Source organism: Stegastes partitus, unplaced genomic scaffold, assembly GCF_000690725.1.
Source record: "Stegastes partitus isolate 25-593 unplaced genomic scaffold, Stegastes_partitus-1.0.2 Scaffold347, whole genome shotgun sequence".
NCBI classification, from domain to species: domain Eukaryota; kingdom Metazoa; phylum Chordata; class Actinopteri; family Pomacentridae; genus Stegastes; species Stegastes partitus.
Window position 1 is genome coordinate 171,470 of NW_007578078.1, and position 26,662 is coordinate 198,131.

Here is a 26,662-nt window from a genome sequence, read left to right on the forward strand (position 1 = left end):
AAAGTAAACTTCTAGGTGAAAGTGAGACTTTAAAAGTTTTGTGAACAAATCTTGAGGGGTGGTTTCAGAGTGAATGATGGATTTCACAACCATAACAACACTTTTCAATAAAATCCCATTTAAGTCCAGGCTAATACAAACTATGGGTTAAAAAATTATTGTGAAGTTTAAGTATTTCAATTTAACAAAGTGACAAGTCACATTCAACACTGGAGACTAAATAAAGACATTTATTTTTAAAATAAATGTTATTTATTTACTATAAGGTCTTGACTGCATTACTTTGGACCTAATAAACTACAGACTGCATATAAAAATGGATGTGAAACGCAATGACCTGAACTGAAACCCAGAGAATAGCTTTATGGTCAACACCATCTTTTTCTATAAGAGCCAGGACCTTTTAAACATGACTCCTGGTTGGAGCACAAAGCTGTCCCATACAGTGTCACCATCATCACATGTGCATTGTACAAATTATACTTAAAGTTTAAGTAAACTGGATTAAAATGTGAAACCATTGTGAAGATAAACATTACTTACTGATAGAAGAGAATTCTTTCAGAATAAGCAAAGAAAGAAAAGCTTTGGAAAATGTATTGCTCACTCTACTGACAAATGATGACAAAATAATAATTATATCAAATATCAACAAAAGCAGGGCACATGGGATTCAAATTGTAAACAGATTGTCAATCACTCCAGACAGGCATATCAATTAAGGGAGGAACACCAATGCATAGGTATCTCCGATGCCTAACATCTACCTAATTACTGAATTATTTTCAAAATGACAACTAGCACACTGCCCTGAAAGAGTGAATTTAGCTAATAACATCATAATGACTCGTAAAACGTTGACACTTTTTGAACAGAAACCTAGCCAGAGGTTTTTTGAAACAAACACCTAGTGACTTTGAATGATACTGAAGCAGCACGGGCTTCAATTTCATGTTATTGCAATAAACACTAACTCTGTGTGTAGATTAGGGTTAATTAGTTCTGAGGCATGCATGGTGGCATGGTGTCTTCTTAATGATGCTTGTAACACATAGGCTACCTTTGTTTAGCCACAAAGATATAGCTAGAGTGTCTAGAATAGAATAGAGAAAGAAACTGCTGTTTTGCTGTGCATGCATTCTTACAACATAGTAAGGAATTATTGCTCTTGCTGGTTTTGCTGTTGTAGTATTTGTATCTTAAAATGTTTTACACCATCTATCTTGTGAGGTCTTATGCTTTCAAACCATGTATAATCGGGGCCAAAGCCATTTAAAATCCAGTGGCAGAATGTTCACAGCTGAGTGTTCTGAGGTTAAAGAAACAGGTTGACAGTTTGGAAAATCTAGCTGTTCCAAGTAGCAGTTTTGAAATGTTTAACATCATTGACATCAGTCTCATTTTAGGGTTTGCCTTTATTTTTTCCGCCAAACAAGTGTGCGTGAAGTTTGTTACCAAACCCATTTGATCCTCTGACTGCTCGCGTTTTTGTCCCATTAGACATATTTATGTTTTTTCAGAGATTTCAGGCATTACTTTGGTTAAGTTACAGAGCTATCATCACTAACAGAACTAGTGGCCAGACAGCAGAAATAAAACCAACATTAGCTTTACTTTAACACCCAGACAAGCCTTGACAGTGATCTCTTCACCAAACTTTGATTAAACAAGCATTTCCCCTAAAGTTTCCATGGCTTCAGCATGCCCAGTGTACCTTGAGAGACACTCCATTGAACCTTTCTATGAATACTTATAGAAGGTTTTCAATTAAAATAATTTGCCCTTTGGCGGTCATAATCAAATCCATGGTCAAGTCCTAAATGCTGTTCTTTAGAAACGAGTGTCTGGAGATCTCAGTCGAGATTATGGTGGGTTGGATAATGCCATTTTAAGTGTACTAACGGAATTATGTCAGTACAACTTAGTACCAATTCAAATTACCTCAATCAGTGCCAAACTTTGGTATCTGAGAAGACATCTGGATGAGAGAGCAGAGTATATATTAGAGAGAAAGACACAATGTACAGATGTGTTGAAGGATTGTGGTTGGCTTTTACCATCAGAACAGAGTCAATCCAAAGTTAGTATCATGAACACCTTTGCACAAATTTGAACTTTAACACAATGCAGTCAATCATGGAGACCGAACTCTTCCATTAAATTATTCCATAATGAGCTGTGTCACTGCTAAAGATCCACGGCTCCTAAGGCTTTTAAGTTTGTTTTTATGAAGCTTATACATCAGTTCAAAAGGAAGCTCTGTTCACTCACATTCCATCTATATTCATCTATGTGAATTTGGGCTACTCCTGCTGCTCTATTCTCTTTGTCACTTGCATTTTCCCATGTTGTCCAATCACTCTTTTCACAATCTGAATGTCACTATTCTAACATTCTATCTGTCCATGTTCTCCAAGGCAATTGGCCATGAGACCCCATTCTTTAAATTCATGGTAATTCTGTCTCTGTCCCATTCAGATTATTGATCTAGCATCCCATCTCCACCTCATCCACCACTGACCAGGCTATCTTAGCTAATCTCCATCAGCCGTCTGTTATCTTTGCATCACCTCCACTACCGTCTAGTGACTAGATCCTTGCTTGTGTTGGTTTTACGCTCAGATGTACGTTGCTTGGGATAAAAACATCTGCCAAATAAAACTGCAGAATTGTTGAATTGTAGATTCTTGGGGGGCTGTAAGGTGGCTTGATGGTTAGCACTGTTGCCTCGCAGCAAGAAGATCCCTGGTTCGCATCCTGGTTAGGATGCCTGGGATCTTCCTGCATGGAGTTTGCATGTTCTCTCTGTGCAGTGTGGGTTCTCTCTGGGTTCTCCAGCTTCCTCCCACACAGTCTAAAAACATGTTGAGTTAATTGGTGATTCTAAATTGTCCGTAGGTGTGAATGTGAGTGTGCTTGGTTGTCTGTCTCTAAGTGTAGCCTTGTGATAGACTGGTGACCTGTCCAGGGTGTCCCCTGCCTTCACCCTGAGTCAGCTGGGATAGACTCCATCCCCCATGACCCTAGTGAGGATTAAGTGGTGTTTCGATAATGGATGGATGGATAGTCTTGGGGCGACTCTCCTCATTTATTACCACCCGTGTCAGTGTTGTTGTCACCACTGGTACTGGTACTGATAATGTTATTTCACACAACATTTTGGACATATTTTTTATAACTGAAATTACATTTTTGTTATTACAGAGATAGTAAAGTGCCATAAAAATATACCGTCGGTTACATGTACCAAATATAAATTTAAAGGTGAACATTACCCAACCAGAGATCATTATAGCTAGTTAATGCTGTTACCTTTTTTGTAAAGCATCTCCGAGTATCTTAAAAAGCGCAATATAAGTATGATGTAATATTATTATTAATGTCTACAGCTGCATTTGTCTACCATTTAAAAATCGATGTTAGGAAAATGTCCAATTACCAGTTAGTAAACATAGTGTCTGGTAATGACAATGAACAGAAGCAAAAATGTATAGGTCTATAACTTACAAATTAAAGGCAACATTAAACCTGCAGGTGATCATACAGCATCATTTTGTAAAACATGGATTTGATTAGCAGTAAAAAAAAAAAAAAAATCTTTTTTGCTGTTCTATTACTGAGTCTCTGTTTCCATTGGTGAATGGATTTTTTTGAAGGCCAGCTGTTACATAATTGCATTTCTCTGTAGTTTCTAAAGCCCCTTGATGATGGACCCAGATCCTGGCTCAAATTTGTCATCCCTTTGTATCAAAATTCCTTTGCTGTATTTTCACATTTGCTATATTTTAATATGCCTGTGCGTTTGTGACTCACTGATGTTGGGGCTGTGAATGGTGAGGTGATCGTTCTCTGCCATCAAGCGAGGACTCAGGTTTGTCACCATTCGGTCAATACTCTTGACCACATCCATGGGTCCGTTCACCACCTAAAACACACAGAGCACCGGCGTGTCAGCAGCAGCAACACTCACCCGCTCTGCTCTGCTCAGCACAGTCGTCAAAGCTCAAGAGGCACACTTCAAAATGACCATTCATTGCCACACAATAAGAAAATGCTTTCAGCACTGTTAACTGTTTGCCACAGACTGCAGAGTTTAGCATTAGAGGGTGCACACAGCTCAATAGATAGGCCTATAATGCAGGGTACAATCATAGATTTTGCCATTGTCTGTTCTGAAACCCCGCATTCTGATTTCAATATGCCCATCTAAGAGCTGAGCCTTGGAGACAGAGCCGGGAGCAGAGCGAGGGAGGTTTGTGGATGAGTACAGCCACAGTTTTTCAGAGTGATTCTCATCCATTGAGTCTGGGTTGAGGTGGCCTTGGAGCACTGAGAGGCCTGGGGGGGAAGGGAGGCAAAGTGCTGAGAGAAACACAGCACTTGTCATAAGGTAACCTCCATACGGATCCATACACTCCAAACATCAATAGTGCAGAGGAAGAAGTGAAAAAATAAATAAAAAATTGGTAGTAAGGGTTTGGAGAAACGCATTGTACCAGCTGTGAACAGAGTTTGATGTTTTCTGCCAGAAATTGGTAGAAAACCCAGATGATTAAGCTATGTCTTGGAGGCAGATATTGCATTTATCAGTTGGACTCCTGTGATTCCAGTGCTGGTGATGAGCACTGTATCCATAGAGGCATACTGTCCTCTAGTGGTTTATAAATGAAATAATATTTATCTACTGATCTACCTAAATGCAGGTCCATCACCAATGCCTATTGTCTATATTTCTTAAGCTCTGATAGAACAATTCCCATCATTTTTCAAAACAAGGTTGCATGGACATCCCTGCCATACCTCCTATCTATAGTACTGGCCATTTGCTTGTGCTTTTTTTTTTCCTTACAAAATTTTAAATCTATAAACCATATTGCAATGAACTTAATGTTATTATCTTTATCTGAGGTAACTAAAAACTGGGTCGGAAGCCTACGATAGGCAGTCTACATCTGCAGAAACTGAGTCGGGAAACAATCTGCATCTGCGTGTACATCTGCCATACTAGTGTCAGCCTGCATGAGAGGAGAGGGAACACTGGTAAACTGGATTGTCTAGTGATAAGTAAATGTTTAGCAAGTAAGCAGTTTTGGGTACAATTTTATTTATATATTTTCTTCTGTGAGATGCACGGAATACTGATGAAGAAGAACCCTTTTTTTGTCTTATTTTGATGCAGATTTGTACATTAGCAGAAACATAACTTTAAATGGTAGGAAAAGCAACGCTCTGCTCATTTAGTTACAAAGAAAATTTCTTCCTAAAATGGATAAATAATTGTGGTAAATAATTACAATCTCAACATAATCATAATAACTGTGATCATTATTGTTAATGTAGCGGTGCAGCCCTAACACACTGACAGAGAAAGTAAATTAATTGTGTATTGGCCACATCATGGCTGGTGTATTGAATCAGTGCATCATATGCTCAAATACTTCAATTTCCACCAGTGTTCGGCATTATGGTGTTTGGATGACAGTGATAGAGAGCTCTGTTTACTTCTGATCCACATTTGATCTCACATCCTTGTCAAAATATTCAGAGAGCCGATGTGAGCATTGTACTAAAGCACCTGCATTAATTAGAAAAAGACATAATCACCCCGGTGCAATTTTTCATGACTTGAACATGAGTGGAAGGAATGAACGCAGGGAGAAAGAAAGAGAAGGGGGGGGCGACAACAGGAGCAGGAGGAAGGACAGGGATCCCCATAAAGACAGTGGCACTGAGAGGGAGAGGTCCAGGGATAAGAAGAACAGGGGAGAGACTGATGACCCGAGGCATAAAGAGGACAGGGAAAGGCACAGGAAAGAGAGGAAGGCCAAACGGTCAAGCTGGAATTTAGGTAGAGACAGGAGGCACAAAACTGGGGGAGAGGAGAAGAACAGGAAAAGAGATCGAAGCCACAGCAGAGAGAAGGATCGAGAGAGAGACGGAGAGCAGCGTTCTCACAAATGTAGTGGCAGTAAAGAGAGGAGCCACCATCAGCGAGAGTCCACGATCACAGCAAACATAAATGCAGAAGGAGTCACAGCACTGAGTAAATGTCACCTCGCAGCAATATTACTTCTTCTACTCCTGTGTTTATCTTCCTGTTTTCTACCCAGTTGTCTGGTCTGTCCCTTGTGCAAAAGAGAAGGAATGTTAGCACGTCAGACCTCTGGAGCTGTTGTCTTTTGGCCAATGTAATGTTGCTTTACGCTTATGTTTTCCTGCTATTTCACTCCCTGTTAGACCATTGTTAGTCTCCGCTTGAAATCCGAAAAGTGGCAAAAATGGCATTTTTATTTGCTATGGTTCGTGTTTTTGCCCCTGGAAGAAATGGGTTTGTACAAGGTGCAATATGCAGGATTTTGAACATAAATACTACCTCATTACAGGACCAAACAACTTTACGTACAACAATATGTTGAGTAACTGCATTGTAAAGAGAGAATAAAGTCACACTCCCTTTGTGTGCGTGTGTGTGTGTGTGTGTGTGTGTGTGTGTGTGTGCAGAATCCCAGCTTCTCTCTTCTGTGTTTTTGTTGTGTGTGCATGTGAATTTCTCCCTTTGAAATTGTTGGTCCTGTTCATATTTATATATAACGCACTGGGAATAACCTCCCACATTGCCCTGTAAAGAGAGAGTGCAGTCTGGAGTGTTTCCATGGTGCTCCAAAAATCAAAGAATTTAAAATCTAAGTATTTTATTTATGTTAAGGTGCACTCGTTTAATTTCAGCTCAGTGTGAGAGTTTTGCTGCTCTCCTCTCCTTGTCTGTCTCCACTATTTCCGTCCTGCTCTGCTCCATGACCCATGGAAACAGACACAGACAGAGCACATATGAATGGAGGAGAGACAGGTCAAGTGAAGATAACATTACTCGAGTTGACAACAACTCCTTACAGCAAGTCAATGTATTTTACAACTTAATGGGCTAATGGTTGTGGCTGTATTACTTTTATGCTGATGCATATGGACCGTTAAAGAGACACTTAACCAATTTTTCATCTCAAGGCCAGTTTACTAGTCACAGAAAGTACTATTAAGCTTGTGAAAGCAGTTGTATAATTCTGTGGTTCTGTTTCTCAGAAACGCTTTTAAAGCAAAAGGGGATTCTTTCCATGAAAAACATTTTTAAATATGTCATTTTAAAACACGGAGATGAGTTTTTAGGAGTTTACTGAATGCCAGAAGAGGGACATGAAGCTGCACTATGGATACAGGATCCAGTAATGCAAGGGCTTGACACACGGTAGACTTCAGTCTAAAAGTCAGGATCCCTCAGTACGCCTCAATTTTTAGTATTCTATTTTTTAAAAAATCTGCCACTTGAAAGCTCTTTGACTTCATACCAGTCTAACATTAAAGTGCGGAATTAGCCATTCAACAAAAGCCTTCTGTCAAATCACAGTGTTTTGCCTCTGAACGTACACTCATTTGACAGTTAGCTAGGTACATCTGGCTAAAACAGATACAGTCTCAAACAACATGCCTGAATTTGTCAGGTTTTGTTTAATTGTCTTCGAGAGGTATTGATTCAAGTTTAAGATAACTTTAGAGGATACAGTTTGTGCTGTTGTTGAACTGATTGCATCGATTAAAGAAATTCCAACACATATAACTAAATGTGAGTTTTTAATGGCTCTAACAGGCTTCTGCAAACTGAACATTAGCTGGAGACCATTGCATGCAATGACCAGGTCAAGACTGAAAACTGTATTCTGTTATTTGCCTGCAGAGTCAATATTGCGTCCAATGTAGAAACACAAACTGGATAGATTTGGAAACACTATACACTGAAGATAAGCAGTGCTACTTCGTACACCCCACCTCTTTGATGGCCTGCCACTTGTGGGCATTGTCTTCACTGATGATGCTGTCGGCCACGCTGATGAAATGCTGGCTCAGCTCCTGCATGCTGTCCTGGCTCCGGTTGCTGACATGGTCCACCGGCTGTAATGGGACGTCAGCAGCCAGAGACAGCAGCTGGATGAGGGAAACCATGTCTGCTGGCTGCAATCCCTCCTGGTGGGTGTCCTCCAGGGCCTGTGCAGAGAACTCCAGCAGGACTGACGCCTGGGTCAGGTTGCTCAGGCCTGACGACTGCTGCCCCAGCACAGGCTGGGAGAGCAGACAGAGACTGTTCAACAGAACCGCTTTCATTTCATCATCAAACATCAACTCCAAAATATATATATTTTTAAAGTTTTATGACAAAAATTAAAATTATGTTAGTATTTTATTAATAATTTGACAGTGCTCAACAGCATATTATTTAATTGATTACATGTTTCTTCTTTATAATTGTTGTTGTTATTTTCCTGTTTACACCCCATCAAACATAAATTAGCTGTTACCAAACACAAATAAGACTCTGCTTGTTCCAAAAGCTTTACTTGCCAGTAAGTTGCAAATAAAAAAAAGCAAAGATATCCTCTGGTTTTACAAGATGTACATTTTCTTTAGCCAAAGCGAGATTAGAATGTTCATACTTTCAGTTAATTGTTTTACATTTTCATATAGTTTAAAGTGCAATTTTTTTCTTTTTACTATCCCAAGGATTTGACTTGCTTTGTGTTTAGCACACAAAGACAAAGCGACATAGGAATGTCAAAATCATAAAAACGGCACATCAGATTTTATTCTAGGGAGTTTTTCAGCAATGTAATACATCATATCATGTTTATAGTCTTAAGATGAGAGAGTGTACACTTGTATGACCACTGTGGTAGCAGACAGTGGATGTGCATGCAGTTCTATTAATAGGAACACATCGGAGACGATTGCATTGACCCTCATATCAAAGCTAGAAACACAGACAGGGCTCCCACAGCTGTTTCTGAAAGGCTGTGTACTTCTTACAGGATATAGAAGCTGCTCACAGATTGAGCTGTAGCACTGTGACAGTGATTACCCCTGGGGTGTGTCAAGCATAGTGGGCAGATAAGTACAGGACTTCTCGAGAACTGCAACTGATGGAAACACGTACAAATCATACAAGCACCTCCAAAGTACAGGAGTCGACTACTTCAATTACAACTCTTTTAAAGATGAGTTATAAAGGTGCGAATAACTGAGAATGTCCTTTTCACACATTTGTTGTAAAGCCCATTTGTTTTTCTGGTGCAGTCCACTTACGGATCCACATGCACCCTTGTGGACTTGGATCATTGTCTCTTCACTACTTTTGTGAAATACCATCTATATCTGCTGGCAGCCACTCCAACAAGTTCTAAATAGGCAAGAAAAACCCTTCAATAACCCCCAATTTTAGAAGATTCAGGTACTTGTAAAAGGCTTCCTGTTAACAGAACTTTATGATATGCTTGGATAAGCAATATAAATGGATGAAAAGTAAATCATAGTCAGCATGAAAGACAAGTATACACAAGTCTTTTTATTGTTTGGGTGAATCAGGTAATCAGGTTTGATATACTTTGTTTCAAATGATTTGGCATGAAAAGGGGCCAGTAACATCAGCAGTAAACATTTACCTGAAATACAGGCATCAGTGTTAGCCTATAGCGACCTATATAAAACTCTTATGAAAATACATGCCAGACTTACAAATAAATTCTTTATCAGTGCAAAATAATGTAACCAGATTAAAAACGAAAAACTCTTTCTTCATAAAGTTAAGGAATTTAAGTCTTAACTCTATATTTGGTGCAGTTATTTGACAGCAGAAGTGTACCGAAATCTTTTAAAGGAGGTAAAGTTGTGCCACATGTAGTTTCGTTGAGGCAGCCCATTCTGTAGTACATATTGTTCTCACTGCACATCATTATTATTCTGCTCTAGAGGAAAAACACTCTGGCTTGTTTTCATCTATTTTAACCAAAGGATGCAGCTTGTTTCCTCACAATAGTGATGGGACATTTATTTTGGTGAAACATTTGCATGCAGTAGAGACAAACGCCATCATTAAAATGGATAATCCAACAAAAAACAAACAAATGAATATGCACACAATGAAAGATGAGGAAAAAGCCATCTGAAATGAGCAGCCAATGGCAGACCTATATTTGCATTCTACGCTGTTGCCCATAGAGTTTGTTTTCAGACACATTCCTACTTTTATTTGTATTTATACACATCAGTAATCACTTTTGACCAGGTGCAATGATTACATGCTGAGTCCCAGTTACCAGGTGAAACAGATTCTGACTTTGGTATCTGACTGAAGAGAGGGACGTCCTGCCCATTGACACCATCAACAAGCTACGATGTCTTAACGCATTGATGTGTGTCAGGGGTGGTCATAGTCAATATTAGTGACTGAGTGACATTTGAAAAAGTAATATTGGACATTCCTATGCATGAAATCCCCTAGAATATATGTTTCATGTCCAAGGGACCATGGCTGAAAAATTTAAACCAAACCCTTAATCCGATTAGTCAATACCCCTAATTTAGTTTAAGCCTGAATACACAGTTTGCAAAAGTTAATTGTGGTTTAATTTTTACTGTGATATGTCTTGTATGTATAGTGTGAAATCAATAAAGTTTTGAGAAGATATACACTTTATCTATCAAGACTAAATCGCATTGTCACAATCGTTCCATGAGAAGAGGTTAAAATAAATATTTTATTTTAACTTTATGGGCAACAGTGTACAGTGCTGAGGCTGACTATGCTACATGAAGATGTACACTAGTGTATGGCTACCTGGCTCTTGTTGGAAAGCTTCATCAGTTGACCCATAAACGCAGTGGGCAGAGAGCCCTGAGATTCCATCATCTGCTTCATCTTGAGGTAGCGCTCTGTGCCAACAACAACATCAGTGTGGGCTATGATTAGTAACGGTAGGATGCTTTGCAGCTCAGACAACTCATCATTCAACCTTTACCCTGCTGAAGTATCCAAGAATAAACCACTGAACTCCCAAGAAAAAAGGATTTATTCTTGCTATAAGCTCACATGTAATATATAATTAATTTACAACAGGCATATGATTCATACGTTTGTACCCTCAACATTATCATTCAGTCAGAGACTCTAAGTCTTGCAAGTCCTGGCTTGACATAATTTTTATCAACTAAACAATTCTTTTCAGGAATATGTTTTAATACAGTGTGTTACAGAATTTCTACTGGTGCTTAAATGTATGGGGAGCTATGAAAGAAGATGTGGAAAATTTAAAGGGGAAAAAAAGTCGCGTTAGTAAGTATTTTTGTAAATGATGTGCACCAACAGGGTAAAATACTAAGAAAACAAATTGAAGTTTGGGGAAATTGTGTTAATAACCTTGTTATAAACACATTTTCCCCAGACTTCAATTAATTCCTTACTGTGTGATCCAAGTGTAAAACATTATTAAAGTATTGAATTCTATACTGTGTTGAATGTCACTACATGAGTCACTATTCACATGCATTACTTATTGCTTAGTCCAATGACATTGTAATAAAACACCCTTGTAGATAAATGTGATATTTGGTCAGTTTGGACTTGTGACCAAAAAAACAAAACAAACAAACCAAATTATAATCACATGACAATACAAATCATACTTTAATTGTAAGAAATGTTATTGTACTTCATTTGCAGAATTACCTTTCAAAGTAAATGTTTGACATCCACAGTTCTACAGGTTTTAATCCATATATTTATGCAAGCTGCACTATTATGTATTGCTCTGGAAAAAAAAACTTGATGTTGTGCACAGTATGTGAGGCTTACCTCTGCTGCTCCTGCAGATGAATGGTAGCTGATCAGAGCAGTCTCTCTGGCCCAACAATGGAAGCTGGTCTGTCCAGCCCTGCAGTGTCTTGCAGCCCTGCAGCTCCATCTGCTGGTGGTCTGCTGTTCACACAGTCATACTGTCATTATCACAAAGTCAGTGCACAACAAGACATGTGTCAGCAAAAGCATGTCTAAAGGTCTTGACTGGTGATAAGCTATGGATGAGTTGAATATTGCATTTTACTCAGAGGAAGGTTTTCAGGAGAATCAAGATGTCATTAAGTGTAAACAGCAAACTGAGTAATCATAAATTTGATATAAATCAAACCACAGCAAATGTTAATATAAAGAACACCTGAAACCTTGTCATTGCTATTGTAAGAAAAGTTGCTACAAGGATTTTTAAAGAGAAAAAGAAACTGGACAGTGGGGGAGTGACTGTTCAGCTCCATGGAGCTCTGTTCTCCCCCATGTTGTCTGTCCTGGAGCTGTGGGAATCCCCTCCACTCATCTGGCCCTCCCTGACCCTGTCTCAGTTTCACTGCCCTTCATTCTTCTTTGCTGTTTCTAGAAGCATCTCTGCCTCAGACTGTTCAGTTTTACATGTCTTTGTGACCTTTTTTCAGGCTATCCCAGATCTTAGTGGTTGATTTATCCATTACTTTTTGCTAACTGGTTCAACTGACCTTTAGCCACTGTTCAATCCTACAACTGCGACCCGAACTAGGCAAGGAGGCCTGTGACTGACAATTTACAGATCAAGGAAAAATGCCAAATGGTGTGCAAATGTAACCTGTGAGTACCACAGCAGTATATACTTAATGCAGTTGGTCTACTCACACGGATACAGAAAGCAAGGATGCTGCTCCTGAACTAAGTCACAGAGTCTGTCTCTCTTCACTGCCTGAAAATGATTTGCCAATCTGCATCACTGGACTCTGACCATGACCAGCTAGCATTATCACCCTCATCCTGTCTCTCATTTCTCCAGTCACCTTTCTGTAGCTGACTGATGGCAACCTAGTTTGCATGCCCTGCACCACTGGAGGCCGTGGTGATTTGTGATCCAGCTGACTAAACAATGACACATAACCTGAACCATGTCATACCACACAAGAGTTTTTAAGAAGTGATAACTTTACTGAAGTGAAAACCTGACCCTAAAAGGATGCTAAAATTTGCATCTGCTGGTGCATGTGGCCTGTTTATGAGTTAAAATAAAATATTAACATACCATGTTGTGTAAGAACATTGTAGTTCCTGTATTTGTTTGACCTCTGTGAACTGTCAAGACGTCAGGTTCCTGATGCTTTTGTTTGGACCAGTGAGCTTTTCCCTTGATTTTATTGTCTTTTTTGTTCACAAACGTCTGGTTTCAAATTATCTTGTGAAGTAATGCTTACTGTAATCCTCTCCGTCTACTCTCCACCACAGATTTTGGTATTTCCGTTAGTGTCTCTCACTGACATTGCTGAAAACACTCACTAGGTGTTAGTATGCGGAAAATAAATTGCTTTTGAAGCCGACCTAAAGTGGTCATTTAAGGAACTGAAGATTTAGGTACTTCCGTTTTGAATTTTTCAGCCTTGGAGGTTGCCAGTTGGATTAAACTATAAACAGACTTTCTTTCATTAGACCATAGACTTTTTTTTATTGACTGAGGACATAATATTTTGTATATCTGACATTATATTCCTATATTTAGGATATTTTCACCGAGCTTGTCCTACAAAGGCTGTAAAAGGACAGAAGATTAGCAGACTGGACCTGTGCCCCTCTTCCTAAATGACACAGCTTTCACAGGAAGTGCAGGCCTTACCCTAAGCCTCTTTACAAATGATCGAGCTGCACAGACAAAGTGTAGCACAGACATAAGCCACAATGTGTGTAAGGAAGTAGGACAGCATTGCTAAATATGAAAAACCATACTACAAACCTAGTCATGACTGCAAGTTATGTACTTTACTTTAGTACAAAAGATGCCACTGGTATCCACTGCCCTACATCTAGGAAGAAGCTGTGCTTTTTGTCAATCACAGGTTGTGGACGACATTGCAAGGCCATTAATTAATGTCTGCAAAGCACACGTCAGTTGTGTCCTATAAATTAAACCAATGGAAGTGTCTCAGATGCACTTGCTGGAACATTTGGAATGAGACAGTGTTATCTTACCTGGACAAAACAGAAGGGCCTGCATCTCTTTGACCAACGGGTGACGACGTAGGAGGTCAAGGTTCCAACTGAAAAGAATTTCCTGGGTCATGGGTGAACATGCGTTGAGGGCATGAACATGTCTTGTTTCCAGAGAGATGTTCCAAACATTCAGGTCAGTGATATTTCCAAAAAAGGGTTCTGTGAAATTCCCACCAAAGGAGTCTTGGTCCTGACCCAGGATCAGAATCCCATCCCCATAGATATCCCTGGAAGTGATCCCTGAGCCTGTGTCTTTCTTGTCTCCATCCACATATATAGCCCAGTGGCTGCTGCTCCGGTGCCATGTCACACAGATGTGATGCCACACTCCATCATTTGGGAAGGATGCCTTATACGGCAGGTGCTTCCCATGGATGATGAGTGCCAGGAGGATGCGACCCTGCATGTCCACTTGGCCACGTAGCTGGAACTCATTAGTAAACACAGGTGCAGCATAGGAGAAGATGGTGGACACCTCATTCCACTCTGGGTCCCACTGAATGCGAACACAGACACTGACAGACGACAGGGCAGGGAAGACTATGTTGACATGAGCAAAACCCTCCCGAGATTCCTTTGGGAAGTTGAGCGCTGAGAATGGCAAATCTAATTTTAAAAAAAAGAGCAGAAGAAGTAGTTTTGGTTTTGGAAACAAACTTGGCTTTACACATCTAGTGATTGCACTCACACTGCTTGGAGAAGGCTACAGGCTTGGAAGCTGCTGTCCTGGGATCCTTGACCCAGACTGGTGTGCGAAGTCCAGTCTGCCGAAGCAGCTCCAAGGTTTCTTCCTGGTCACCTGTCTGATCCATTGTAACAAGGAAGCTAAACTGGCCTCTGCAGAAGCTGTCGGCCCTGAAGTAGGACAGCGAGTCATTGACCAGTTGGAAGGCTGAGTGTGATGTCAAATGAACCAGTTGATATTGTCCTGGGAAGTCAGACGCAGAATTCAGGACATAATAAGTGAAATGAAAAAAAAAACGCAAATCACATAAGAATTACATGATTTTTAAAAGCTTAAATAGAGAAGCCAGTAGTATTAATTGAAACTACTGGTCATTTTAAGTGACAAACAGTCTTACCATTTGAGTCTCCCTCTCTTTCTGGTCCAGCATGTGTTGGCTCACTCTCACATGCCACCTACAAGAGAAAAAGTCCAATTTAATTTGCTTTTTCTGCCATTTTAAAAATGAGCAATAATGCAACTTTTTCAGAACTCAGTTGTCAGTGTTTTCAATTTTCATGCATTACGAATCATTTTGAAATACAGCTTAAGACAGTTAAAATGAACCAGATGTGAAAGCGTTCACACTGCTGTTGTTATAGTTTGTAGTATGAGAAGGTTATTACCACCAAAAAGAAGAGTATGAATCCAGTAAGCAGGACTCCAGTCATCTCTAGGCCAGTGTTGTCTCTAACTGAAACAAACCAGACCAGCTGATCTGGAAAATACAATTTCCACTGAAAACAAATCAATGTATACTGATTATGGATATTTAAGCCGGTAATATCTCAAATAAAGCTTTGAGTAATGCAAGGCAACGCAAACCAGAAGCATCTTAAGATGTCACTCTTCAACAGCTGCTTTTCAAAAATTCTGCAGAGTGTTCTGTCGGTTCAGTGTTGTTCTCTAGTCACTTGTAGAATCCCTTCTTTCTTCCAAACAGCAGAAAGTCTCTTTGAGCAACCTCAAAACAAGTGCAATATATGGAACAATCAAACATACATCCAGGCCAAACTCCTCATTCAGCACTTCAGCGTCAACGTCCACCATATCCTGCAGTGTTTCTAATCTCCTGACTGGGAGAGAGCCAGTGATCCCAGTGCATCTGTCCAAGAGTCCCAGCCTGTCTCCTGTCTCCTTCTCCTTCCACACCTCCCACACTCCTCCCTCCCCTCCTTTCCCCTCCCCTCCATCTTCCTACCCTACCACCCCTAAGGCATCTGCCTTTGTCATGCAAATTGAGTCATTTTTTAAAAGAACCCTACTTACGCAAGCAGTGTCAAGCATTTGGCACAGAGAGTTCATCAACAACAGCAGGGCGGTGGACATTTTTACCACATAGCCTTTATTTATGCCTTCTATAGGACTCTCTAAAGTTAATTGGAACATCTGTTTCATTGCTTTACTTCAAAGTCAATAAAAGATTTGTACTATTCATGTAATCGGTGTATAGTAAGCCGTAAAGTTTGTCTTTTTAGAAGCCTTTCATCTGGTGGTTTTGTGCACCAGATGATTGAAAGGCTTTTGCATGTGCTCTGAAATTAAATGCATCCTCTGCATTCACACTGAAAGATTCTTTTCACAGGCATTTACCCATTAACAGATTAATAAGCAAGTAATTATATTGCTGCGTAGGTAACAATTTTAATGTTGGATACCAAAATCTGACTAACTCAGGTCCCCTCAGTCAAGAAACATCATCACACCCACAGACTTACTGTATAGACTTGTTTTGATGAGACCTTTAAGTTGTTCAAGGAAATTTGTTTCAAATTAGATCTTTTCGTAGTTTCTCTTTTCTCTTTTCGTAGCATTGCAGTATTGAGGTGTGGGAACATGGCAACATTGCTTAGAAGAAGAGGCAAGAAACACAAGCAGTCTCTTCCTTGACAGGTTGGATGCAAAACAATAGTTAACGATTTAAGCCCAGAAATAGTGTAAACCAATGCACTCATCATGAAAGAATCTAGTGATGCTGCACATCAAACTAAACAGCAGAACCTGGGCTACACAAATATATAAGCCATTTCTACATGCCTCAGACACAACTCAAACACCAACGAAATGAATGATCAAATATGGACATTGCTATAGCGCCACCACGTCAACCCACTCGCCACATTTCTGGCTCTAGTGCTTTGGTACTTTATGCAAAACACCCAAACAACCCCTCAAACGAAAGCAGACAGTCCACAGACTCCAAACATATTCATCAAAGCTCTCTAAAATCAACACATCAGCGAGAAATAACCCAAAGAACAGCAAAAACCGAAACCGCTTCATCAAACTGTAGTTGTAAAATTTCTCTTACCTTAGCTGTTTTGCCATGAAAAGTTTATTTTATCGGTAAATCCACACCTGAATCAGTTAGTACTACTTCCTGTGTTACACGGAAATCATTCTGGGCGTCTTTTGGAGGCTTCGTTAGCAGAAGGGCGCTACCAAAGTGCGCACTGACTCTGTAAGCGGCTGGTCTACAAGATTGGCGTTGTGATGATTCTGATTGGTTAAAAGTGCTGTCAATTTCATGTTGGTGGCGCTCGCTACACTCTATTGGCTCTATAGATTCAAAGGCGGTGTCGATCACCGAAATTGACCAATCCATGACGGAGGATACAGCCTTGCCTCTCCACAGGAACTTCACAGCAGTTTGATCAGCATTAGGCACAGGGCGCGTAACACAGACAGCGGTCTAGATAGAACTTCAGAACTTTATTGATCCCTTTTATAGGGATCAATAAAGGTCTGGTTGAATGTTAAAAAAAAAAACACAAAACTGCAGTATTTGGATGTATTGAACACCATTAGTGATATACAAGTGAAATATATAGTTTGTACATAAGAACATTCAGATGGTCACAAGTGTTCCAGAATGTACCGAAGTATGCAAAAATGTCACCTCGCCTGATGTGTCTGAACTAAAAACTTTGTAATTTTGTTCTGTTTCACTTTATCAGAGTCAATCTTTGCAGAGAGAATGATCACATCGTGTGCTATGATTTGGGAGAGGTTTAGAGCTGCAGCTGGATCACTACAAAGAGATAATTATCCTGAAAGTGCTTTTTTAAAAATTTTTTTAGGCAAACCTGAATTTTTTAAATTTGTGTGTGTGCCATCTACATTTACTTTGAACCAGTAACATATATACTAATATTTACACATCTGAACAAATCTTACAAGTGTTCCTTTTATTATGACAAAATAATTATTCAAATAGACCTTGTGGTTGCAGAGATAAACTGTTTTTATTATGGGCATGTAATATTTGAGCAAAGGCCTGAAAAATAGCTCAGGGCTTAAAGGGTTAATGAAAATAAGCATAGTTATTTGTATTATTGTTCTAGCATATATATATATATACTTAAGGGGATATGAAGGGGATATTACCAATAGGAAACTTTTAAAGGGACCACTAAGATCTGCAAGGTGAGGCCCATGTGACTGATGGAGACAGCTAGTTTTTTCTCAGTGAAAGACAACCAACAATACAACCATAGGACCTACAATAGCTGTATAATTGTATACCCTCACTCACACCGACTGTAATGACCATGGGGTTGACAGTGTTGTTTTATGAGTAATTTCAAGTAAAAAATATTTACGAAAATTTAATTTTTGTCTTTTTAGTGCAGTATTATTATGTTTGCAGTAACACAGTAGTATTGTTTGGGCCTACTGTGCTGTGCCTACTTCTTCCAGTCAGACTTGGCAGAGGTAAAATAGTTGTCAATGTACGCACAAGTGAAATTTTGTTGTACTTACTCTAGCTGAGACACATCTGAAAAAAATCACAAGGGACAGCTGCTGGACCAATCACAGGCAATAGCCTTACGCAAACCTCTGTTTGTGAGTACGAGGAAGTTGATTTTGTGTGGCCAAAACTTCATTTTCCAGAACTTTTCTCTTACAAAGCTTAATGAGGACACTGAAGACAAAAGCAAACACCTGGGACAATAGCTCTAAGCTAAATGGCAGGGCAAGAAGTTCCCTCATTGGAAAAAAAAACAAAAAACAATTTGTGGTGCTTCTGTTTGCAATGGGTATTTTGGGTCATAATAGCATACCTACTTTCAATTCCAGTTCAATGTCAGTTTACAGTTTGAATGAACTGTTTGCTAGTCTGTCAGACTGTCTTGCTTGTTTACATTCCCTTCTTTCTGACGTTACCATTTGGAACTCTGTTCACTGTGCGAATGTGAATGCATAGTTATACGAACTGGATCACTTCTTGAAGTTAGTCATTGTGCCTAACATGGCTTTATACACATTTGTCAAGACAAGTTCTTGTGCAGGGACACTGATGTCCTTGATTGTAAAACTGTTGGAATAAAGTTTTAACATCCCTAATGCCCAGAACCCAGAGATCCAGATGACGAATTGAGACAAAGCCTGGCATTAGTATTCCACGTAGGTACCCGCTCACAGTGTGAAAAACTGGACCAGAGCCCACAGGAACAAAGCCTCCTCCAGACTGAGACTCCTGGACATTGCTCTCCCTCGTGCCCTCCTCTCCAGTCTCCTACTCATCAAACTAAACAACGACTTTCTCCTTCAATCACGTAGGAGCTGAGGTGTTGCTGTGAAAACCATTGCATTCACTTGACAGTGTTTGCACTGAAGAAAAATGGGTATGGAACAACAGATTCTAGAAGGTTTCTGCAAACCACACTCAGGGATGCATATTCTCAAAGAGCGTCAGTTACAAATAAATGTGCAAAGCTAAGGTTTCAGTTTGACTCAAAAACAGGCTATTGCCTTCTCTATACGAATACAAATAGGCTGGTTTTATATATATATATATATTTTCTGCTTGCACCCTGAAAACATTTGAGAAAACAGAATTTGGCAAGCTGTACTCAAATCATTTGAAAGTTGAATTTGAATAAAATTCAGATTTTTTTCCCCCTGAGAAAGTGTCAATGGACAATCCACAGACCTTACTGGAGCTCTTTCAAAATACTTTCTGCTAAAGAAATTGTAACAATAAAGCAACACGTTCTTTATATTAACCTCAAGGAATCTCAACACAAAAATTTGAATACAAACCATGTCACTATTGTATGCCTCTACCATTCCATCAAATTGCAGTTTACATCCATGTCTGTCCAGAGGGAAAGAATATATGTACTAAAGACTTTGTGTTGTATAAACTTATGAAGACAAACCTAAACCAGAGTCAAATTCCTTCTGTGTTCACATGCTTGGCAGATAAAGATGACTCTAATAGAACACGAAGTTGTAGCCATGACAGTAGACAATGCTTCAAATATGGCTGTTGCCGTATTCTAATTTAAGATCCAACCATATGTGAAATATGATCACAATCTCTCACTCTGTTCCTGAGTTATGGCATTGAATAATGGCCAGAAAAGCAAAGCATTATGATATCACATTGAAGTTAACATTTGACTTTTGGGATATAAAAAAAATCACCACTTCACCATTTTGTCCTACTGTGTACATTTTATTTGTGTAAGTCTGTCTATTTTGATGCTGGAGTTTGAACACGGCAAAAGAGATTCAGTGGCTTTGCTACATCATTTTTTCCTGAAAAACTGGTCTTTATTCAGATTGCTATTATTATTACTAAACTTGTAGGTTCTAGAATAAGCAAGAAATTATGGAAGCAAATCAGGCTCATCCGATTTTGAATTTTAAAAGCTGTTGAATTTCTAACTTTGAATTCTGTTGCCATTGAAATTGTGTATGTTAATTATTTTGTCTGAATTTAGCCCATCTAAATTTCAATAAGTCAAAATTTCAGGTGTAAATATTCGAAGCCATGAAAATTCGACAGTGCTCAAATTCAACAGGTCAATTTCAACAGGTTCAAAATTCGCTGTGAAAAATTCACTTTTCACATCCGGGGACTTAGACATAAACAATCGATTCTGGCCGAAGTCGATCCAACGCCCAGCCAATAAAATTACGCTCATCTGGTCATGTGACACGCACGGGTGAACGCAGAGGACGACGGTCATTAGCCATGGTGGTAACCAGTGGCAACGGCGGGGCTTCAGTATGTTAACCCTTTATTTGCCTTCTCTCTCCTTTGTTTTTTGAGAGTCAGTAACCGGTAATGCAGGACACATTTCTTATTGGATAATATCCCTGAGGAGCTTTTAACGATTTGCACTGATTACAGTTTAGCTAGCGCAGCTAAAGTTGTGGCAGCCTTAAAAGAAAGTTTATTGCACCGAGTACAGAGGCACTACATATGAGTTTATGTCAAGGTCTGACTGACAAAAAACAGTAAGAACGCCACACTGACAGCACGTTCAGCAGCTGGGTACCTGAGTAACAATTTTACAAGCACACAGATGGATATGTAGGGGATGTGTGATGGATGCACCAGAAAATGTGTTATTATCATTACATGGTTTTACATAGTCAGCATCTATTACTGTCCGTTTTCAATATTTCTACCTCCATCAAAGAGGTTATGTTTCAGCCGGCGTTTATCCGTTTGTTTGTTGTTAGCAAGATACCTCAAAAAATTAAGAAAAGATTTGCATGAAATTTTCATTAAGTGTTGATAATATCACAATGAACAGGTGATTAAATTTTGATAATGCTCCTTCTTACCGTCTGGTTATTTTCTCATAAACCAGTAAATGCTGTTCTGTCACAGTTGCGCAGAATGTGGTTGTTGCGCTGTTTGTCCACTAGATGGAGCTCTGACTCCATTCAATCCTCAGTCCTTACTGCTGGCTTCTCAGTAGTACAGGAGGAAGCTGCAGCCAGGCAGCATTATGCTGTGTTCACACCAGACGCGAGTAAAATCATTTGTGCGAATGATTTACATGTAAAGTCAATGTGTAGATGCGATTAGACGCAAGTAAACGTCCCGTGGCACGACTCGCGCGATAAGCGTGGTGCGATTGAAGCGAATTGAGCGAATTTGATGCGATTTTAGACGCGCGATACGCGAATAACGTGCTATATGCGCGTCAAAGAGCACGTTGGAAAATCTCAACTTTTGCGATCTGACGCGCCGTGATGGCCAATCAGAGTTGAGATTCTCTGGTGACATCAAGAACCGGCCAGCACCGGCTCCTCATTCATTCTTTGGAAAATGGAGGAAAAGCTTATTGTCGCCGTGTGCGTCCACCCGGAGCTATATGACACAGCCTCCTTTTTTTTTATCGGAACAGGAATAAAAAGGAGCTTGCTTGGAAGAAAGTGAGTGAGGAGGTCAGAGAACCTGGTAAGTTATGAACACATTTGTCTGTCATTTAATTCCAGCTATCGGTATTACAAGGAAGCACTGCCCCGATTAGCACAACCGCCGTCGTGGCAAAGATGCTACCCTAACCCCTAACCCTAACCTCACTGGAAAATGGCAGCATGGCACTGGCCAAACTGTCTGCCATCATAGGAAACACCTCCCACCCTCTGCAGCAGACTGTGAGACTTTTACACCCAAAGTGTAAGAAGGAACGTTTCCGCAGGTCCTTCATCCCAACAACAGTCAGACTTTACAATGATGCATTATAGACTCCAGTGGTACCCCTGTTACTGCTGCACTTTTTCTTTTTCCACCAACAAACACATTCCAGTATGTGCAATAACCATTACTACCTCATCCTTGTGTATATAGTCTTCTTAAAAAAAATAAAATAATAAAAAAAAAAATCTTCTGTATATAATGTTTTTTTTTCTCTTGCAATTTTTGCACTGTGTGTTTTCTGTTTTCTGTTTCTTTCCAACAATTTGCACTGGGTGTTCCCAATTGTTCTTGCACTGACTGTACACTTTTTTGGAGCTGTTGTAACAGTGAACTTTCCCCACTGTGGGATCAATAAAGCTATCTTTATTCTTTATTCTTTTATTCTTAACTGCATTTTCTGGCACATCCATCACACATCCCCTACATATCCATCTGTGTGCTTGTAAAATTATTACTCAGGTACCCAGCTGCTGAACGTGCTGTCAGTGTGGCGTTCTTACTGTTTTTTGTCAGTCAGACCTTGACATAAACTCATATGTAGTGCCTCTGTACTCGGTGCAAGAAACTTTCTTTTAAGGCTGCCACAACTTTAGCTGCGCTAGCTAAACTGTAATCAGTGCAAATCGTTAAAAGCTCCTCAGGGATATTATCCAATAAGAAATGTGTCCTGCATTACCGGTTACTGACTCTCAAAAAACAAAGGAGAGAGAAGGCAAATAAAGGGTTAACATACTGAAGCCCCGCCGTTGCCACTGGTTACCACCATGGCTAATGACCGTCGTCCTCTGCGTTCACCCGTGCGCGTCACATGACCAGATGAGCGTAATTTGATTGGCTGGCATTGGATCGACTTTGGCCAGAATTGATTGTTTATGTCTAAGTCCCCGGATGTGAAAAGTGAATTTTTCACAGCGAATTTTGAACCTGTCGAGTTTGACCTGTTGAATTTGAGCACCGTCGAATTTTCATGGCTTTGAATATTTACACCTGAAATTTTGACTTATTGAAATTTAGATGGGCTAAATTCAGACAAAATAATTAACATACACAATTTCGATGGCAACAGAATTCAAAGTTNCCAGTAAATGCTGTTCTGTCACAGTTGCGCAGAATGTGGTTGTTGCGCTGTTTGTCCACTAGATGGAGCTCTGACTCCATTCAATCCTCAGTCCTCACTGCTGGCTTCTCAGTAGAGCAGGAGGAAGCTGCAGCCAGGCAGCATTATGCTGTGTTCACACCAGACGCGAGTAAAATCATTCGCGCAAATGATTTACATGTAAAGTCAATGTGTAGATGCGATTAGACGCAAGTAAACGTCCCGTGGCGCGACTCGCGCGATAAGCGTGGTGCGATTGAAGCGAATTGAGCAAATTTGATGCGATTTTAGACGCACGATACACGCATAACGTGCTATACGCGCGTCAAAGAGCACGTTGAAAAATCTGAACTTTTGCGATCTGACACGCCGTGATGGCCAATCAGCGTTGAGATTCTCTGGTGACGTCAAGAACTGGCCAGCACCGGCTCCTCATTCATTCTTTGGAATATGGAGGAAAAGCTTATTGTCGCCGTGTGCATCCACCCGGGGCTATATGACACAACCTCCATTTTTTTTTATCGGAATAGGAATAAAAAGGAGCTTGCTTGGAAGAAAGTGAGTGAGGAGGTCGGAGAACCTGGTAAGTTGTGAACACATTTGTCTGTCATTTAATTCCAGCTATCGGTATTACAAGGAAGCACTGCCCCGATTAGGACAACCGCCATCGTGGCAAAGACGCTACCCTAACCCTAACCCTAACCTCACTGGAAAATGGCAGGAAACAGGTAGAAATTCCTGGCGGATGCGCGAAAGACGCAAATCGCGTCATGGTGATCGGTTTCCACAGGAAACCCTCACACACTGCACCGCTGAACATCCAGGGACTTGACATCGAGAGAGTGAGGACCTACAAGTACCTGGATGTTCACCTAAATAACAAACTGGACTGGACAGATAACACTGACTCTCTGTGTAAGAAGGGTCAGTGTCGTTTATACCTGCTGAGGAGGCTTGCTTCATTTGGTGTGTGCAGGCCACTGCTGAGGACATTCTATGAGACTGTGGTGGCATCAGTGGTCTCTTATGCAGTAGTGTGCTGGGGAGGAGGGTGCTCTGAGCGTGATAACAGACTCAACAGACTGATAAAAAGTGCCAGCTCAGTCTGTGGCTGCCCCTGGACTCCATTGAGGTGGTGGGAGAGAGGAGGGCACTGGTCAAACTGTCTGCCATCATAGGAAACACATCCCACCCTCTGCATTAGACTGTGAACTCCTTACGTAGTGTGTTCAGCGACAGACTGTTACATCCAAAGTGTAAGAAGGAACGTTTCCGCAGGTCCTTCATCCCAACATCAGTCAGACTTTACAATGATGCATTATAGACTCCACTGGTACCTCTGTTACTGCTGCACTTTTTCTTTTTCCACCAACAAACACATTCCAGTATGTGCAATAATCATTACTACCTCATCCTTGTGTATATAGTCTTCTTAAAAAAAAAAATCTTCTGTATATAATGTTTTTTTTTTTCTCTTGCAATTTTTGCACTGTGTGTTTTCTGTTTTTCTGTTTTCTGTTTCTGTTTCTGTTTCTTTCCTACAATTTGCACTGGGTGTTTCTAATTGTTCTTGCACTGACTGTACACTTTTTTGGAGCTGTTGTAACAGTGAACTTTGCCCACTGTGGGATCAACAAAGTTATCTTTATTCTTTGTTCCTTTATTCTTAACTGCATTTTCTGGTGAATCCATCACACATCCCCTACATATCCATCTGTGTGCTTGTAAAATTGTTACTCAGGTACCCAGGTGCTGAACGTGCTGTCAGTGTGGCGTTCTTACTGTTTTTTGTCAGTCAGACCTTGACATAAACTCATATGTAGTGCCTCTGTACTCAGTACAATAAACTTTCGTTTAAGGCTGCCACAACTTTAGCTGCGCTAGCTAGACTGTAACCAGTGCAAATCATTAAAAGCTCCTCAGGGATATTATCCAATAAGAAACGTGTCCTGCATTACCGGTTACTGACTCTCAAAAAACAAAGGAGAGAGAAGGCAAATAAAGGGTTAACATACTGAAGTGCCGCCGTTGCCGCTGGTTGCCACCATGGCTAATGACCGCCGTCCTCTACGTTCACCCGTGCGCGTCACATGACCAGATGAGCGTAATTTGATTGGCTGGGCGTTGGATCGACTTCGGCCAGAATTGATTGTTTATGTCTAAGTCCCCGGATGTGAAAAGTGAATTTTTCACAGCGAATTTTGAACCTGTCGAATTTGACCTGTTGAATTTGAGCACCATCAAATTTTCATGGCTTCGAATTAAGACACCTGAAATTTTGACTTATTGAAATTTAGATGGGCTAAATTCAGACAAAATAATTAACATACACAATTTTAATGGCAACAAAATTCAAAGTTAGAAAATCAACAGCTTTTAAAATTCAAAATCAAATGAGCCTGATTTGCTTCCGTAAGAAAGCCTTATTTAAAATCTCATTGACCTTTCTAAAACACCTTTAACAAAAAAATGCAGCGTTTGAACAAAACCATATCATTTTGTGGCATTTATGTGGATGTTACTATCACACCACCCACCTAAACACTGACCAACAGCACTCCCAGACATCAGCGACCTCCCCCAGCAGGACAATGCACCATGCCAAACAACAAAAACTTCTCAGGAATGCCTTGAAGAACATGAACAAGAGCCCAAGGTGTTCCTAATTTGGACCCACAGACCACAGGACCTTAAGGGCCTGCCAGACACCACAGGATGACCCCAGAGATCCGTTTTGGCAGCTTGGAGGGGGACCTACTCAATATTAGGTAGGTGGTTTTGTTGTGGCTGACAGTGTGTATCTAAATGAGTAACATTCGATTTTGTGAAAATTATCTAATATTATTATTTAACATTTTGGTGTCTTTGCAAACTTTAATAAAATATTTCTTTATAAACCCATGGGCTTCAACTCTGAACAGAAAAAGCTGTTGTGGAGCCTAAGTTGATCTAAAACATGCAAAGTAAGCTCACATTTCCCTTTTTTCAGAAAAACAATAATGAAAGCAATGTTGTGATGAGACACTGAGATACAGACAAGAACTCTGTAATGCTTCATGTTTTCAGGTTGCACAAACTACATTTTAACCATCATGCAAGATTTAGAAAAAATGTGCACTAAAACCATTGATTGCGTTATTCAGAAATGTTCCTACTTTGTATCTACTATTATTGTGTTTAATTCAATCAAAATGTGTTATGCATCATCCCATAATTTTTTGTTAAAATTCAGAATACTGATTACCTACTCAATTCTATAGTGACAAGATAAACACAAAATGAAGAAAAATAGGCAACACCGGTATAGGTTGTTGTTTTCATCATGAGTGAAAGCTTGTGAGTAATGTCTTTGGACAGTACAATTATTCCACTCAGCTTGACTGCAAACAGTAGAGCAGGAAAGCAGATGCCACACTGCCGTGTTTCTGCAGTGAAATTCATTAGATGCTAAAATATAAAACCTAACCACCACATTAAAAACTATCACCTGGGCTTTGTGCACAGGCAAAAATCTAGTTGTAGGGT

The 26,662-nt window shown here is 40.0% G+C and overlaps 1 protein-coding gene across 1 annotated transcript in view; it reads right to left on the bottom strand.

Moving 5' to 3' along the window:
- adgrd2 (adhesion G protein-coupled receptor D2) overlaps positions 1–15,641 on the bottom strand; it is a 41,738-nt gene extending 26,097 nt beyond the window's left edge. The window contains 7 exon segments of the mRNA XM_008284125.1: positions 3,814–3,925; positions 7,819–8,090; positions 10,648–10,752; positions 13,847–14,473; positions 14,556–14,795; positions 14,938–15,007; positions 15,594–15,641. Of these exon segments, the coding sequence (XP_008282347.1) occupies positions 3,814–3,925; positions 7,819–8,090; positions 10,648–10,752; positions 13,847–14,473; positions 14,556–14,795; positions 14,938–15,007; positions 15,594–15,641 (1,474 nt within the window).
- Positions 15,642–26,662: the final 11,021 nt, after the last annotated feature.